General features: G+C 43.9%; 1 protein-coding gene across 1 annotated transcript in view; it reads left to right on the forward strand.

The window, feature by feature from the left end:
• mmp16a (matrix metallopeptidase 16a (membrane-inserted)) overlaps nucleotides 1-15,710 on the forward strand; it is a 69,467-nt gene extending 53,757 nt beyond the window's left edge. The window contains exons 8-11 of the mRNA XM_029691199.1: nucleotides 1,379-1,517; nucleotides 6,663-6,813; nucleotides 7,052-7,167; nucleotides 13,088-15,710. Of these exons, the coding sequence (XP_029547059.1) occupies nucleotides 1,379-1,517; nucleotides 6,663-6,813; nucleotides 7,052-7,167; nucleotides 13,088-13,416 (735 nt within the window). The 3' untranslated portion in view covers nucleotides 13,417-15,710. The remainder of the gene's footprint in view (nucleotides 1-1,378; nucleotides 1,518-6,662; nucleotides 6,814-7,051; nucleotides 7,168-13,087) is intronic.
• The last annotated feature ends 1,287 nt before the right edge of the window (nucleotides 15,711-16,997 follow it).

The raw sequence follows: 16,997 nt of genomic DNA on the forward strand, positions 1-16,997 counted from the left end.
TGACTTATAGCTCTACATGCATACATGCAGTGATATTTGCACTACATTGAGGAACATCTGTGAACTCAAACATTCAGTGTTAAGAGTTTTTTATTTTGTTGCTGTCCTGTTTTACAGCTGTACCACTGTCTAAATGCATCATCAGTATTGCAAGGTAGCACTGTGAGTCTGTTTGTCTGCATTTGTAACAGGTTCTCCCAAACAAAGCAGAAATGAAACAGAGCCATAATCTTCTGTTACAGAGGTTATAGGAGTTATTTTGATTAGTTTGGACATTTGGGTAATTCCAATTGCCAGCAGAAATTGCCTACATCTCAGGTTGGCTCACTGTCCATATTTTCAGAGCAGGAGAAAGAGGGAGATTGGAACATTTTGTCTTCTACAGAGTCTAAAGGAATCAAATAGCTCCGATTTCACAGTTTGATCTGTTTTCAATTACCGGGCTGAGTCCCATACTGAAGAAAACGCTGAACAATTGAAATCAATCAGGGCTTAGTGTAGAGTGGAGGGGCCATGGGACGCTGTGTGTGTGTGTGTGTGTGTGTGTGTGTGTGTGTGTGTGTGTGTGTGTGTGTGTGTGTGTACATGTCCTCCACACACACACACACACACACACACACACGAGAGAGAGACAGAGAGAGTTTGATAAATGGGCTGTGCAGGTTTTAATGTGAATAAGGCGTGGTGTTGTGATGATGCCAGTGATGAGGTATCTCTACCCTTCTCTCTTTCCCCCTCACTCCCCTCATCCTCTCTTTCTCTCTCTCCCTCTTTCACCCGTCTTTCTCTCACTGTCTCTCTTTACCCTCTCTCTCTACCCCCCCTTTCTCTGTCTCTCTCTCTTTCTCTCTCTCTCTGTCTCTACTTCTCTGAGGGCAGGTCACTGTGTGTTTGGCCTCTGTGAAAGGCTAGAGCGGCCATTCCGTGCCAAGGGTGTGGTGTCTTACTGAGCCATAATGTCTTTCTCAGCTGGGCCTGTGAGCTCTTTCCTTTGAGTTTTGGCCCAACTCTCTTATCTTCAGGTTACATCCAGCATCAAAAAGACAGGCACACCTTAAACTTGGCTATGCGCATTTTTCCTTAGATTGTTTTATTTTTCCTCAAGTTTCTTTAAAAAAACGGAGCCATTTGACCTGAATAGTTTAGCATGTTTACATTGAAGTGTACAGGTTACATACTAATACGCCTAATGGATGTTGATGCAGAGTAATGGAATCATCTCTCGGTCATTAAGCTTCACAGCTGTCAAACTAACCAGCTGGGTTTTGATTTCCAAAAACACATTTTAGCTTGTGTTGATATGTTGGTATGCCAGTGTGTTAATGACCCTTTCTCTCTCCTCTCTCTCCCTCCCTTTTCTCCTCTTCTCTCCTCTCAGGATCACTGGTTTTGGAGGGTACGGGACAATGCAGTGATGCCGGGGTACCCCATGCTCATCAATGTCTTCTGGAGAGGACTGCCCCCCAAGATAGACGCCGTCTACGAGAACAGCGAGGGGAAATTTGTCTTCTTCAAAGGTGAGGATGCCCACAGATGTATTATACATGATCTATATCAGGGATGGGCAACTGGCGGCCCGCGGGTCGCATGGCCCCCCTTTTGTAGGTTTTTGGGGGAGCTCATTCTTACTTACTGTTGAGAGTTAGAATAATAGTACACAAAGTGCAATTTCGAAATTTGGTTGTGCATCAGCAGTTACTCAATTAGCCCATGTCAGCTTATTTTGGGGGGTTTGGTAAGTTAGTCTAACGGCCAGCTATCTAAACTTGTAGTAAGCATGGTCCAATTACCGACCAGCGTGTGGACCATTGATCATCAGTTATCATATTAAAAGCTGCACGCATTTGCCTCCAACCTACAGTATAGCAACATGTGTAGAATTGCAGGAAATTAGCTGTAAAACTGCACATTTTTCTCTTTTCCCCCCGACCAATGTTGCCCTTCCCTGATCTGCATAATCAGACAAATCCTGGACCAAAAAGCATTTTCAATAGGATACAGTAGGATGGGTCCTGCTCCTTATTCTTGGTTATGTGTGTGTGTATGCGTACGTGTGTGCGTGGAGTGACGTTGCTGTAGTAGAAGGATTAACCAGAGGCTTATCTCTCTAGACTACGTGACTATAGACCCTGTACTTACTGTAACCCAGGCAATTTGCCTCTTAATCTCAGACAGTCAAAAGCAGTTTGTCCTTTGAAAATGTGCGTGTGCTTTCATGCATTGTCTCTTCCATAATCAGTCTATTTGAATGTATGACCTCACTAGCCCCACTGCAGCACAGATTAGTCTCTTCTCTGAACGTGTTTACATCATATAAACCTATAGCAGAAGAAGGGGATGTCTTAATATATACATTTACTGAGACAGCAAATAAACAAACAAACAGACTTGTATACTCCCATGAGAGAGGAAGGGAGGGATGTGGGGAAGCGAGGAGACGGGTGTAAATCTGGGTCTGTCTTGATAATAACTACAAATCACAGATGGCTCGCAAACACATTTCTATTTTTCACAGTTCCTCGAAAAACAGAATAGTTGTCCCCTGTGTACCCAAGGGCTCCTGAAATCCCTTTTTTCTTTTCTTTTCTTTTTCTGGTTGTAGCATTGAGATTTCCATGAAATAAGAGGGTTTATTACTGTCCTGTAATAAAACAACAGTGAGCTTTCAACCAGAAGAAAGTGACTCTATAGGTAACAATGTAGGCAACGCATATTCATGTAGGTGACTGTGGAGAAAAGCCTTCATGAATGTTTATTAATTGACTTTGAATGCCTTATAAGGCAAAGCTTATAAAGACGTTCTGACGTTGTTTGCAACAGACTCATGCAGACTCAAATGGCACCTCATTTCCTATTTAGGACATTACTTTTGACCAGGGAATATATATTTTGAATTTTTATCTTTAACCTTTATTTAACTAGGCAAGTCAGTAAAGAACAAATTCTTATTTACAATGACGGCCTACCCCGGCCAAACACGAACAACGCTGGGCCAATTGTGCGCCGCCCTATGGGACTCCCAATCACGGCCGGATGTGATACAGCCTGGAATCGAACCAGGGACTGTAGTGACATCTCTTGCACTGAGAGGCAGTGCCTTAGACCACTGCATCACTCGGGAGTCCTAATTTAGAAAAAAGGGTGCCATTTGTGACGCAGACTCCCTGTTTTTAAAGCTGTGTTATACAAACACTGAATCGGCATGTAAATTAGACCCTCATTTGAATAAATATGCATCACTCATAACAACCTTGTTCCTTAGCTGTCTGCCTTTAGGACTAGGGGTGTGGTGAAATCTCATACCCTGTCCACTCATACCCTGCTGACCTTTAAATGGGAGCAATGCGATAAGATAGGAAGTTATAGTATCAAAGTGCACTGACTATAAGGTTGTGTCCCAATTGCCACCCTATTCCCTATATAGTGCACTACTTTTGAAGAGAACCCTATGGGTTCTGTTCAAAGCCCTATGGGTAGTCCACTATAAAGGGAATTGGGTTCCTTTTGAGACTTAAACTAAATGTAGAAGAGCTACCAGAATAACTGCATCAACCCATTAATTCGGTAGCACTGCATCCATGGTCTTTCTGATTAGCCCGACACACACACACACATACATACACATATATACACACACACACACTGTTTTCAATTACCGGGCTGAGTCCCATACTGAAGAAAACGCTGAACAATTGAAATCAATCAGGGCTTAGTGTAGAGTGGAGGGGCCATGGGACGCTGTGTGTGTGTGTGTGTGTGTGTGTGTGTGTGTGTGTGTGTGTGTGTGTGTGTGTGTGAGAAAGTGTGTGTACATGTCCTCCACACACACACACACACACACACACACACACACACACACACACACACACACAATGGGTATATCAATGCTTGGTTCTAAGAGAATTATGCATCTATACAATCTACCACTCGGGGGAGAGAGAGACAATTTAGCTATGTATACTGCTAGAGCCAATCAATGATTTATTTAGCTTGGCCTTGATTATGTTTCGTTGTTTATACAGAGAAAGCTAGCCTACACGGTCAATGCATGCCCTGTGTTTTGTAATGTTTTGTGTGGTCACTATGTGAAAGAGTGTAGCGAAAGTGTGTGTGTGTGTGTGTGTGCATGCGTGCGTGCGTGCGTGCGTGTGTTTGATCTGTTTTCAATTACTGGTCCCATACAGAAGAAAATGTTGAACAATTGAAGTCAATCAGGGCTTAGGGTAGAGTGGAGTGGCCATGGGACCCTGTGTGTGTGTGTGTGTGTGTGTGTGTGTGTGTGTGTGTGTGTGTGTGTGTGTTTACGTAATGTGTGTGTGTGATCTACACACATATACATGTGTGTGTACAATACACTCTGTGTGGTCCATGTGGAGGAGGAAGGAGCCTGTTGTTCTTGGCACCTTGCCCAGACTCAATGATCACCATCCCCTGTACAACACTGTTTAGACATTGTTAGGAGATAGCAGGAGATTAGCAGTGTTCACTGCAGGAGGAACATCTGAGCTAACATTAAATACTGACAGTTAAAGTTAAAAGATGTAGTCAGTCTAGTCTGAATCATTATTTACTCCCCAAATATCTCACCCTGGTGAGTTCTGAGAAGTCCCTTATGTCCAATATCCTTCACACCCGTCTTAACACACACACACACCCATACATACACACACACACACCCCCCAATGCCCCCTGACCCAGTTTACCCAGACTTCCTTAGTGCCTGTGCCAGGGAGAGGGGCTTGGCAGGGCTGGAGTAACCATGGTAACCATGAGCCTGCTATGTTTGGAGCATGAGAATAAAACAGGTGTAATGACAGGCATTTCCTGTCACATGGCCCTGCCACGAGAGCTAGGCTGTACTCCTGCGACCTTCCCTCCCCTTCCTCTTCCCCTAAAACCATCACCCTCCCTCACACATCCCTATGGCCCACCCTCACTCCCTCTCCCTTCTTCCATCCCTTCCTCCCACCACAATCACAGTTGCCCTTCTCTTCCATAGACATTAAAACCAGTTCATTTCCTCGAGTCCTCCCCAGACCTATGCCAGTGAATAAAAAAAAAACACTTCCTGGGGTCACCAAGTCAAAACCGTGCCACAACCTAATTACCAGAAACATATCACTCCTCCTCCTATCCCTCCATCCCTCTCTACCTCCCTCCTCTTTCTCTATCCCTCTCTACCTCCCTCCATAACTCTCTACTCCCCCCTCCACTCTCTCCATCCCTCTCTACCTCCCTCCTCCTCCCTCCATTCCTCACACAAGACATCACTTCCTCAAGTCTCGGCTTTGCACTTCTCGAACCTGATCATAATGAATAACACTATATGGACAGCACTCCTGCTTTGAGATACTTCTTGAATACAGGCCCTGGCATCTAGACTCTTAACGCATTGTCCCAAATGGCACCCTATCCCTGAGCCATGGTCACGTGTAGAGCACTTTTTAGGGAATTGGGTGCCATTTGGGACTGCCTCTTGGTTTGTGAGAGGTAGAAAATCAACAACTGAAAAAAAAAAATATGCCACTTACCACAATTAGGCAACAATTAAGAAGTTGAATACTACTTGAACAGTGGTAAACTTGCCTGGTAGAAGACCCAAGTGTATCTTGTCCCCACTAGCAGTGAGGAAGATGGTTCGGGAGGCAAAGAAAAGACCAAGGGCCACAGTTGGAGAATTACAGAACTTGGTTTTATCTTGGGGTCAACAAGTCTCTAAATCTACAATTCGATGCCCACTCCATGCCAGTAGGCTATTTGGAAGTGTTGCCATAAAAAAAATAATTTATTTAGAGCAACCACCATATGTAAATGCCTGGAGTTTGCTTAAACCATTGACACTTTGATTGGAACCGGTGCTATGGCCAGATGAGGTGAAAATAGAGCTCTTTGACCACGCACACCAGTGGTGGGTTTGGCCTCAAAATAAGGATGCATACAAGTATGCAAAAACAAACCTCATGCCTACTTTAAAATACGGTGGTGGATCTTTGATTTTCTGGGGCTTTTTTACGTCCACTGGTCCTGGGGCCATTGTTAAGGTCAACGGCATCATGAACTCCACCAAATATGAGGCTGAAACGTGCAAATATTAGACTAATGCTTAGATATTGTAGTTCCCTACTGAACCAGCATTTTGAGATTATTGATTGTTCCAGAGAGAATGTTCTGTTCAATGATAATGTGACTATTGCACCTAACATATTATCATGTGGTTATATATAACCAAAATTTAAAATGCTGCAACTCTTGTGCAATGTGATATGACTCACTGTACTGTAACATTCATGATCTCCAGTGATGTAGTAGTCTAGCAACACTACAGCTTCAGATACTGTACACCTTGGGGTTCTGAAACTGATTTGGTATGGCTCACATTAGGCAGACTGGATTATAGTTACCCTGCCTGGCCAACCAAATGTCATCCCCAGGTTTTAGTAACCCCTCCTGGCCAACCAAATGTCATCCCTGGGTTAAATACCTTCAGTGCTGGTGAGTGAGTGGATGCGTCCCAAATTGCACCCTATTCCTTATATAGTCCAATACTTTTGACCAGAGCCCTATGGCAAAAGTAGTGCACTATAAAGGAAGTAGGGTGCTATTTGAGACGTGTAATGTCCCAGCAGTCCCTCTGAGCCCTGTTGTCCTTGTGTCTCTTCCAGGGAAGCAGTTCTGGGTGTTCAAGGACACCATGCTCCAGCCCGGCTACCCCCAGGACATCTCTATGTTCGGCCACGGCATGCCAACCCAGAGCATCGAGACCGCCGTCTGGTGGGAGGACGTAGCCAAGACGTACTTCTTCAAAGGGGACAGGTGTGTACACTGAGCTGAGCTGTGTGTGTGTGTGTGGAGTGGTGTGTGTGTGTGTGTGTGCCTTCGTGGGGAATTGTGTGTGTGTGTGTGTGTCAGTTCATGTGTGTGTGTGTGTGTGTGTGTGTGTGTGTGTGTGTGTGTTTCTAATGTATTGGGACTGGGATGCCTATGAAATTGTGAGATGTGTGTTTTGATGTCTGATTATCCCACACCCTAATCCCCATGGCTGTCTGTTCAGGTACTGGCGCTACAATGAGGACATGAGGACAATGGACCCAGGCTACCCTAAATCCATCACTGTCTGGAAGGGCGTCCCAGACTCTCCACAAGGAGCCTTCGTAGACAAAGCCAATGGTATGTCCACCTATCTATCCCATAATACCATTATTACTAGACAGTAACATAATGACACTCACGTCTCCCTATCTATTAATCCTCTCCTTCCATCCGCTAGACAGTAACACTCACATAATGTATACCAAACATAGCCTTTACTTCAGCCTCGTAACTACACATTTTAAGACCTTGTAGCTACAATAAGCTATGATTTAGTAGTCATGTTTTGACAGTATATTGTAAGACCCAGTTGGAATATGACAGGGAAGCAGAAAACAAAATACCACAGTCTGCTGCCCAATCCGGTTGAGGCCAGTTGGTCTGCACAGAGGGTGGGAAAGATGAGGTTTCTATTTTTTTTTGTCAGGCCTAGACTTATTAGACAAGTGGATTGTACAAAAAGCCTGAGAATGGCTCCTATTGGTTGGTAATGGCCAGCAGGGCGGGGTTTGAGCGGACCTGGCAGTGCCTCTATGGGGGAAAAAAACAGGCCAGGTTGGGAGGCGGAGCACACTCATGCCATCTGTCCCCGTCCCTATGCTCAAACCCTACACCCAAAACCGAGTACTCTGTTCTGCCACCTCTGGTCTCTTGGCCCTCCCAACCCTACTGGAGGACTGCTCCCACTCAGCCCAGTCAAAACTCTTCTCTGTCCTGGCACCCCAATGGTGGAACCAGCTTCCCCCTGAAGCTCAGACAGCAGAGTCCCTGCCCATCTTCTGAAAACGTCTGAAACCCAGGTAAACGTCTGGTACCATGGTAAACGTCTGAAACCCGGGTAAACGTCTGGTACCATGGTAAACGTCTGAACACAGGTAAACGTCTGGTACCATGGTAAACGTCTGAACCCAGGTAAACGTCTGGTACCATGGTAAACGTCTGGTACCATGGTAAACGTCTGGTACCATGGTAAACGTCTGAAACCCAGGTAAACGTCTGGTACCATGGTAAACGTCTGGTACCATGGTAAACGTCTGAAACCCAGGTAGACGTCTGGTACCATGGTAAACGTCTGAACCTAGGTAAACGTCTGGTACCATGGTATTTTCATACCAGCACTGACTTAGCTGATAACTGCTTTATTGAGGGAAGGTAAATTCCACGATAACGGAATTGAGCTTTGATTTAGATTTTTCACTTTAAAATGTATGCCAAACAAAAACCATTGATTTCAAAGTTTAACAAACCATACAACTCTATGCAGAAGACAATTTTGAACATTTTACACTGAATATTTTACAAAAACACATTTACTGGAAAACTGTGCAGATGTGAAGTTTGTAACGGAATGATGGTAAACTCTTTATCAGGTTTTTATGTGACCACATTTTCCTAAAACAATGTTAAATATCTGCTCTGAATTAAGATTCAAAGATGTCTGCATAAAGACTGGGGTGTCAGCTATGACACGACACCTTTAGTTTGAAAAATGTATTTTGGTTATTGACCTACATTAGGTGAAGTGGATTGTAGAACAAAGAACAGATATAGCCCTTGGTTCACTCCAGACTTGACTGCCCTTGACCAGCACAAAAACACCCTATGACGTACTGCGCTAGCATCGGAATTTGCATCCTGCAGCACTAATTCCAAAAAGTTTTGGGACACTGTAAAGTCCATGGAGAATAAGAGCACCTCCTCCCAGCTGCCCACTGCACTGAGACTAGGAAACACTGTCACCACTGATAAATCCACGATAATCGAGAATTTCAATAAGCATTTCTCCATGCCTGGCCATGCTTTCCACCTGGCTACCCCAACCCCGGCCAACAGCTCTGCACCCCCTGCAGCAACTGGCCCAAGCCCCCCCCCTCCTTCACCCAAATCCAGAGAGCTGATGTTCTGAAAGAGCTGCAAAATATGGATCCCTACAAATCAGCTGGGCTAGATAATCTGGACCATCTCTTCCTAAAATTATCCGCCGCCATTGTTGCAACCCCTATTACTAGTCTGTTCAACCTCTCATTCGTATCGTCTGAGATTCCTAAAGATTGGGAAGCGGCCGCAGTCATCCCCCTCTTCAAAGGGGGAGACACTCTAGACCCAAACTGTTACAGACCTATATCCATCCTGCCCTGCCTTTCTAAAGTCTTCGAAAGCCAAGTGAACACCGACCATTTCGAATCCCACCGTACCTTCTCCGCTATGCAATCTGGTTTCCGAGCTGGACACGTGTGCACCTCAACCACGCTCAAGGTCCTAAACGATATCATAACCGCCATCGATAAAAGACAGTACTGTGCAGCCGTCTTCATCAACCTGGCCAAGGCTTTCGACCGTATTCTTATCGGCAGACTCCACAGCCTTGGTTTCTCTAATGACTGCCTCGCTTGGTTCACTAACTACTTCTCAGATAGAGTTCAGTGTGTCAAATCGGAGGGCCTGTTGTTCGGACCTCTGGCAGTCTCTATGGGGGGGGCCACAGGGTTCAATTCTCGGAACGACTTTTTTCTCTGTATATCAATGATGTCGCCCTTACTGCGGGTGATTCTTTGATCCACCTCTACGCAGACGACACCATTCTGCATACATCTGGTCCTTCTTTGGACACTGTGTTAACAAACCTCCAAACGAGCTTCAACGCCATACAACTCTTCTTCCGTGGCCTCCAACTGCTCTTAAATGCTAGTAAAACGAAATGCATGCTCTTCAACCGATCTCTGCCCGCACCCACCCACCCGACTAGTATCACTACTCTGGACTACAAATACCTAGGTGTCTGGCTAGACTGTAAACTCTCCTTCCAGACTCACATTAAGCATCTCCAATCCAAAGTGAAATCTAGAATCGGCTTCCTATTTTGCAACAAAGCCTCCTTCACTCATGCTGCCAAACATACCCTCGTAAAACTGACTATCCTACCGATTCTTGACTTCGGCAATGTCATTTACAAAATAGCCTCCAACACTCTACTCAGCAAATTGGATGCAGTCTATCACAGTGCCATCCGTTTTGTCACCAAAGCCCCATATACTACCCACCACTGCGACCTGTATGCTATCGTTGGCTGGTCTTCTCTACATATTCGTCGCCAAACCCACTGGCTCCAGGTCATCTATAAGTCTTTGCTAGGTAAAGCTCTGCCTTATCTCCGCTCACTGGTCACCATAGCAACACCACAGGTAGCACGCGCTCCAGCAGGTATATTTCCCTGGTCATCCCCAAAGCCAACACCTCCTTTGGCCACCTTTCCTTCCAGTTCTCTGCTGCCAATATCTGGAACGAATTGCAAAAATCACTGAAGTTGGAGACTTATATCTCCCTCACTAACTATAAGCGTCAGCTGTCAGAGCAGCTTACCGATTGTTGCAGCTGTACACAGCCCATCTGTAAATAGCCCATCCAACTGTCACGGTTGTCGTAGGGTAAAGTGGACCAAGACGCAGCGGGGAAATGTGCACTCATCTTCTTTTTATTAAATGGATAAGAAGGTGAACCAAAAAAACACGTACACCAAAAAAAACCACAACGACTAATAACAGGCCAGTAAGGCACAAAGCTATACACAGCACAATCTCCCACAAATACTCAAACAAACACATACCTATAAATAGAACCCTCAATCAGAGGCAACGAGAAAACACCTGCCTCCAATTGAGGGTTCAACCCCCAATAAACTAAACATAGAAATACAAAGAACTAGACTAAACATAGAAATACATTAACATAGAACAGTGCCCAAAACCCCGGAATAATAAATTAAACACACCACTAAACACACAACCACCCCGAACCACATAAAACAAATACCCCCAGCCACGTCCTGACCAAACTGCAATAACAAATAACCCCTATTACTGGTCAGGACGTGACACCAACCAACTACCTACCTCATCCCCATATGTATATATTTTTTTCTGCTCTTTTGCACACCAGTATTTCGACTTGCACATCCTCATCTGCACATATATCACACCAGTGTAAATTGCTAAATTGTAATTACTTCGCCACTATTGGCCTATTTATTGCCTTACCTCCTTACTTCATTTGCACACACTGTATACAGATTTTTCTATTGTTTTATTGACTGTACGTTTGTTTATCCCATGTGTAACTCTGTGTTGTCGTTTTTGTCGCACTGCTTTGCTTTATCTTGGTCAGTCACAGTTGTAAATGAGAACTTGTTCTCAACTGGTTAAACTTGTTCCTACCAGGTTAAATAAAGGTGAACTAAATAAGACATTTTTTTACTGTGCTGCCTAAACTTGTGAAACATAGATGTCTATGATTGGTTCAGATTTGGTCCGGCCAGGCCGGACTGAGCAAATTTCAACTTCTTTTCAACGTCAATGGACATCCGGTGTGATCAGTGCTCAATGGGTGAGGATGCTTGTTCCAGTAAATGGAAAGAGGATAGGTGGTAGGTGTCATGGTAGGTGTCAGTAAGAGCCAGGAGAGGTGACATTAACTGGAGAGAGAGAGAACAGGGAGAGAGTGTCTAATACCCCTTTTCCATCTTTTTGACCAGAAATCAAAACCTTTGCTTATTTCTAAGTTTATAAGATGGGAAATTGTTCAAAAAATCTATATATGCCTTCATTTCTCAAAAATATAGGCTCTTAGCTTTCATTTGACACCCAATTTGACATGCACCTATGAACTTCTCACGTTGGTGCTCATGGGTCCTTTCACATGGAAAATGCCCAGAAAATGGACCAGCTATCTTAAGATGAATGTACTAATTGTGAGTAGCTCTGGATAGCGTCTGATTAAATGACTGAAATGTAAATGTAATGACGATGTCGGGAAAACAAGTCACCTGGAAAATGTACCCTGATCATCAGCCGTTATCAGGTCAGGTGACAGTAGGCTATACTCCACTCTTTATAGATGTTTGGTTGGGTCAGTGTGACTGGGAGCTGGGATGCTTGAACAAAGGTGTGTGTTGTAATGCTCATCCTCTCCTACACACACCTTCACACAGTGCTCGGTCTTATAGTGTGATTATTTGTCTTTCTGAAATGAAACCATCAAGTGATAGATTTTAAACAAATACTTGTCTGTCATTGAACAACTGGGCCATGATTAGATAGTGAAAAAACACACCAATCTCTTCTATAATTTCTTTAAACAATAAAACCTAATTTACCAACATTTCTGAAAATGGATATGGTAAATAGAAAATGGATATATAGCGTTTTGGAATGAAACTCTTCTTTCGCCCACACCAGTCAGAGCTCAACTAAAAGCCAAGTCTCTCCCTCTCTTCTTTCCCAAGATGAATCTTTCAGGACACTGCTCTTTCTCTCTCGCTCGCGCGCTCTCTCACTCCCTGGGTTGCTAACCGTAAACAACTCAGCTGCCCATGTGATTTAGAACCCCATTCTCTCTGTTTCTCTAGGACTCTTACTCTCTCTCTCTCGCTCTCTCTCCCTCTTTCTCTCTCTCTCTTCCCTTCTAAAGGACTCCTCCTCTCCTCTGTGCACTTGGAAATAGAGCGTATATCTCATCTATTCTTCCCTCTCTCTTTTCTTAGAAGAATTCATGAATAATGCAGAGAGGTATAGAGGAGAGGAAAGGAGAGGAGAGGAGAGATGGGGAGTTTAGCCAGGTTGTCATGCTGGGGATATGTCACTGGTTTACAGTGTGTTTGTGGTCCAGTGTTTCAGGTCCTCCAGAGAGGAGTAAGCACTTGTCTTTATCACTGCCAGGGCTTTATTCTACTGGCCTGTAACCCCCAGGGATATATTGGGCCCCTGGAATAAAGAGAGAATTACAAACTACATGGAAACAAGTTCTTTACCAACCTCAGATTGACATCCAAATGAATCCTGTGGAGACCATATTAGGAGACTTAGACTGTGAACAGATTGTACTTAAATGTATTCTCTTTCTCTCTCTCTCTCTCTCTCTCTCTCTCTCTCTCTCTCTCTCTCTCTCTCTCTCTCTCTCTCTGATCCCCCTCTGTCGCTTTCTCTCCATCACTTTATCTCTCCAGGTTTCACCTACTTCTACAAAGGGAAGGAGTACTGGAAGTTCAACAATCAGAGGTTGCGAGTCGAACCCGGTTACCCCCGCTCCATCCTGAAGGACTTCATGGGCTGCGACCTGACCCCCATCGACCCCGAGTGGCCGCCCACGGAGGACGTCGACATTGTCATTGAGCTGGAAAACGAGGCCAACACAGTGAAGGCCATTGCCATCGTGATCCCCTGTGTCCTGGCGCTCTGTCTTCTTGTCCTGGTCTACACCGTCTTCCAGTTTAAGAGGAAGGGAACGCCCAGACACATACTGTACTGCAAACGCTCCATGCAGGAGTGGGTGTGATGACTCTGGGTGACACACAGGGGTCCGCTAGTTGGACCAATATGACTTTATTATACCCTCCAGTATAATGGAATCAATGGTCCGGAAATTACATCCAGACAGAGGTGGTGGTGGTTGCAGTACGTCGGTGACTCCACTATGATCTGATCTAATTTTAGGCCTACTCCCAAGACTCCCCCGTCTTTTTAAATGGGGGCGGGAGAGGGTGGGGCCTTTGCCTAGATACCCCTCCACCCTGAGATTGAACAGAGGGTACTGTTATTTTGTATCCCATCAACCCCCATTCCTAGCCCTGCCCTTTTAGGACGGCGCCTGGTGCAACCGCTCTTAAACGGGGAAGAACTTTCATGTGGCTTTCAACTCTTCCCATGGTGCACTGCGTCAGTCATCTTCCTGTTGTCATATCAGGCTGTCGCCCAATCAGAGGAACACAGCCGGTTCTTATCTACAGTATCTTAGGTCTTAACCCCTACTGCACGCGCTCAGAAAGACAAAAGACCCCCAATAACAAATGTTGCTGAAGTTAACCACCGAGTTACCAACTCCTGTCTCTTTTTATTGTTTTTTTCCTTCAAAATATAATTTATTTTTCAAAAATGAACGTTTTTACAGTCCCATTTAAAACAGTCAGGAAGAAAAGTACAACCCAAACCAAATAAATACTTTTTTCTCTCTAAAGAGGATGCTTTTTTTTCATAATCATTTTTGCTATCACTTTCTTTTTCTTTTATTTTCTTTTCTTTTTTCTCTCCCTGCTTTTCTTGATCCTTTATGCAGTGGAAACTTTGACTGTTGTGGCAGTCTGTCTCAAAAACAGGGGCCAAAATATTTTGCAATATTTTTAATCGCCTTAATTAAAGATCAATTGTGTTCTTCTTGTGTTTCATTTTCTTGTTTTTTGCTATTTTGTATACTGCTTTGTTTGTTTATTTGTTTACTTGTTTCTTGAAAGAGCTGTTGGGGCCATATTGGTTGCTATCCAAGATAAATAGTCATGGGTTAAACAAGGTTGCATGCCAAATGACACCCTATTCCCTAGATACTAGTAGTATATAATATCTAGGGAGTAGGGTGCCATTTGGGACGCAACCCATGTTATATTACCCAGAGGCCTCACCGCTGGTTTGCCAGACCACCAGAACAGGGGAAAGATTCTGCCTGTATATAGAGTTTAAGATATTAGTCAAAATAGGGAGGAGGAAGGTTCTTGAAAAAAAGCCACTAAAGTTGAGTGTTATGGTATTGTTATGGTATCTGACTTGATATATATATATATATCAGTTTGATAGCAAAGACTGATAAATTAAAGAGATGAAAATGCTGTTACACTATAGATTTGCTTATTGTTTGGTCCTGTCAACCGACACAAACCCCTCTGAAATGGTAGTTCTGTATTGGTTAAGTTTGCATCCCAAAATAATTGTATGGTCTTTGTAAACGTACGGACAGACCGTGTTTAATCTTCTTGACTGCCTTGTTGAGAGAGTTCTACTTAAGTCACAGACGCCTACTACCCATGATGCACTTGTCTCTCGACCGAGGACCAATAGGAGTGACAGTGACGTCAGTTAAGACAATGCAGTGTCTTCTCCTGTGTCCAAGTGCATGCAAGCATCTACATCCACTTTGGACTGCTCAGAAAACCTCTACGAAAATAAAACAGAAGAAGTGAAAACAAACAATATGGACAAACCGGATTCACAGATACAGCAGTTTGTTCCTCCAGTGCTTGAAAACAGGTTGCAGTTACAGTTCGGTGGAACAAACCTGCAGGTTCCTTGTATGTGAATAGAACACACCATGTGGCATGCAGCTTGACCAGTGGTTCTGCCCAAAGCTTACGGAAGGACTTGATGACGATGCTCAAACTCTTGAATATACCTTGTTTGCATCTATTTGTTTATGTTTCATGGCTGCGGGTTCCCTTTCTGGTACTATAAAAACAAAAGAGTCATTGGAACCTCACGATTGAAATGGAAAATATCTCACCTGAGCTATAGGAAGCAGGCGTTTAGGTCATTTCTTGGTCATTGGCGAGTTAGGTTAGGTTGGCCAGAGGAAACTTTGATTTGATTTGGTCACCGAATCCTAAAAAAGTTACTAGTGTCGTTGCTTCATGGTGAGCAGTGTTTGAATGTGTGTCTGTTTCATGATAATGGTTTCTACTTTCTTTCTTTTTGCAAAAACAAATGCGACATCCTTCTTCCTTCTTCGTGTAAGACAGATTGGGACAATGGAAAATGTCCTGACAGAATTAATAAATTGATCAGTATATGATTAAAAAATGATGCCTTGAAACTCATTGTTTATATTTATATATACATGATATACCCAATGAAGTTGTGGAGTAAGGGTGTGTTATGTGAATAGTTTTGCTATGGGGGTGTGAGGCGGGATTTCACATGGTTTAGCTATGTGTGTAAGCTCTCCCCTTGCCCCTTGCTGTGTTCTTAATGGTAAATCCTCACCAAATCAAAACTACTTCTGCTCGCAATCCATTTCTCTCAGAGATTAACTCACACGTGTCTGATGTGTAGAAAACAACTCAATTGGTTTGTGATGTCAGACACAGTACAGTGCTCTCAATAGACATGTACTTAAACCTTATTTACCAGACACTCAGCAAGTATACCGCAGCCTGGACAAATAAAACAAACTCTAAATATATTCTCCAAACTCTAGGGGGATTTCCTTAGTCTAATCTGACCACAAAAGGAAAAATGACAACATTTATATTTCAGAGTTAAACCATGTTGATGTTTATGTGGGAAATACCAAGACTGAAAGCTCAACATCCTTCTAACTGGTATTATATGTCACATTAAGTCACATGATAAAAATCAGACCTTTTAAAGATATGCAGGCATTTAAAGGCCCACTCTGTGAATTTTACAGCTGTTTTTGATCATTTAAAAACATGCTGGATAGCAGGCTACAAGGGCAGACGCCAGACAGTAGTGTTTATTCTACTGCCACTGCACTCCAGTCCAGACGGTAACTAACTGCCATCAACAAAGAGGTCGACCCAGTTCACTTACTTGGGCTTTGGTTGTGGTCATGAACACACATACGGTAGTAAGACGATAGCCCTTCTGTGGCTAGAGAGTTCACTGTTCCCCCGTCACAATACAACTCAGCTGCAAAATGGCGTCTGTGCTGTGAGTCTGACTTAGACAATGGCATAATGGTTACAGTTATGTTTAGAGCACAATCCAGCCATGGCTTTCTTCTAGGGCTTTCTTTCTTCTGTTTGCACTTTTTACCACTTACCCAGTGATGCAAATACACTCCTGTTTCTTTTCAAATGCCTGTGTGTGTGTGTGTGTGTGCGGGCGTGTTTGCTGCCTGCCTGTCTGCCTTTTAACGCTCTACCATTACTTACCACTGACTGTGTGCTTATTCACAAATATATGTCTGGGTCTCTGTCTACGTCTACATGTCAGACAGTGTGTGTGTATCTACGTCTGTATCTGTTTCTGTAGCTCGAGACTGGAGCCTGGACTATCCCTTGGAGACGTGTCGCTCTGGGAGGCAGGCTGAAACATTGGTGCTAACCGAACCTACAGAACACTAGCCAGGGC

This window comes from Salmo trutta, chromosome 2 (assembly GCF_901001165.1).
Source record: "Salmo trutta chromosome 2, fSalTru1.1, whole genome shotgun sequence".
NCBI classification, from domain to species: Eukaryota; Metazoa; Chordata; class Actinopteri; order Salmoniformes; family Salmonidae; genus Salmo; species Salmo trutta.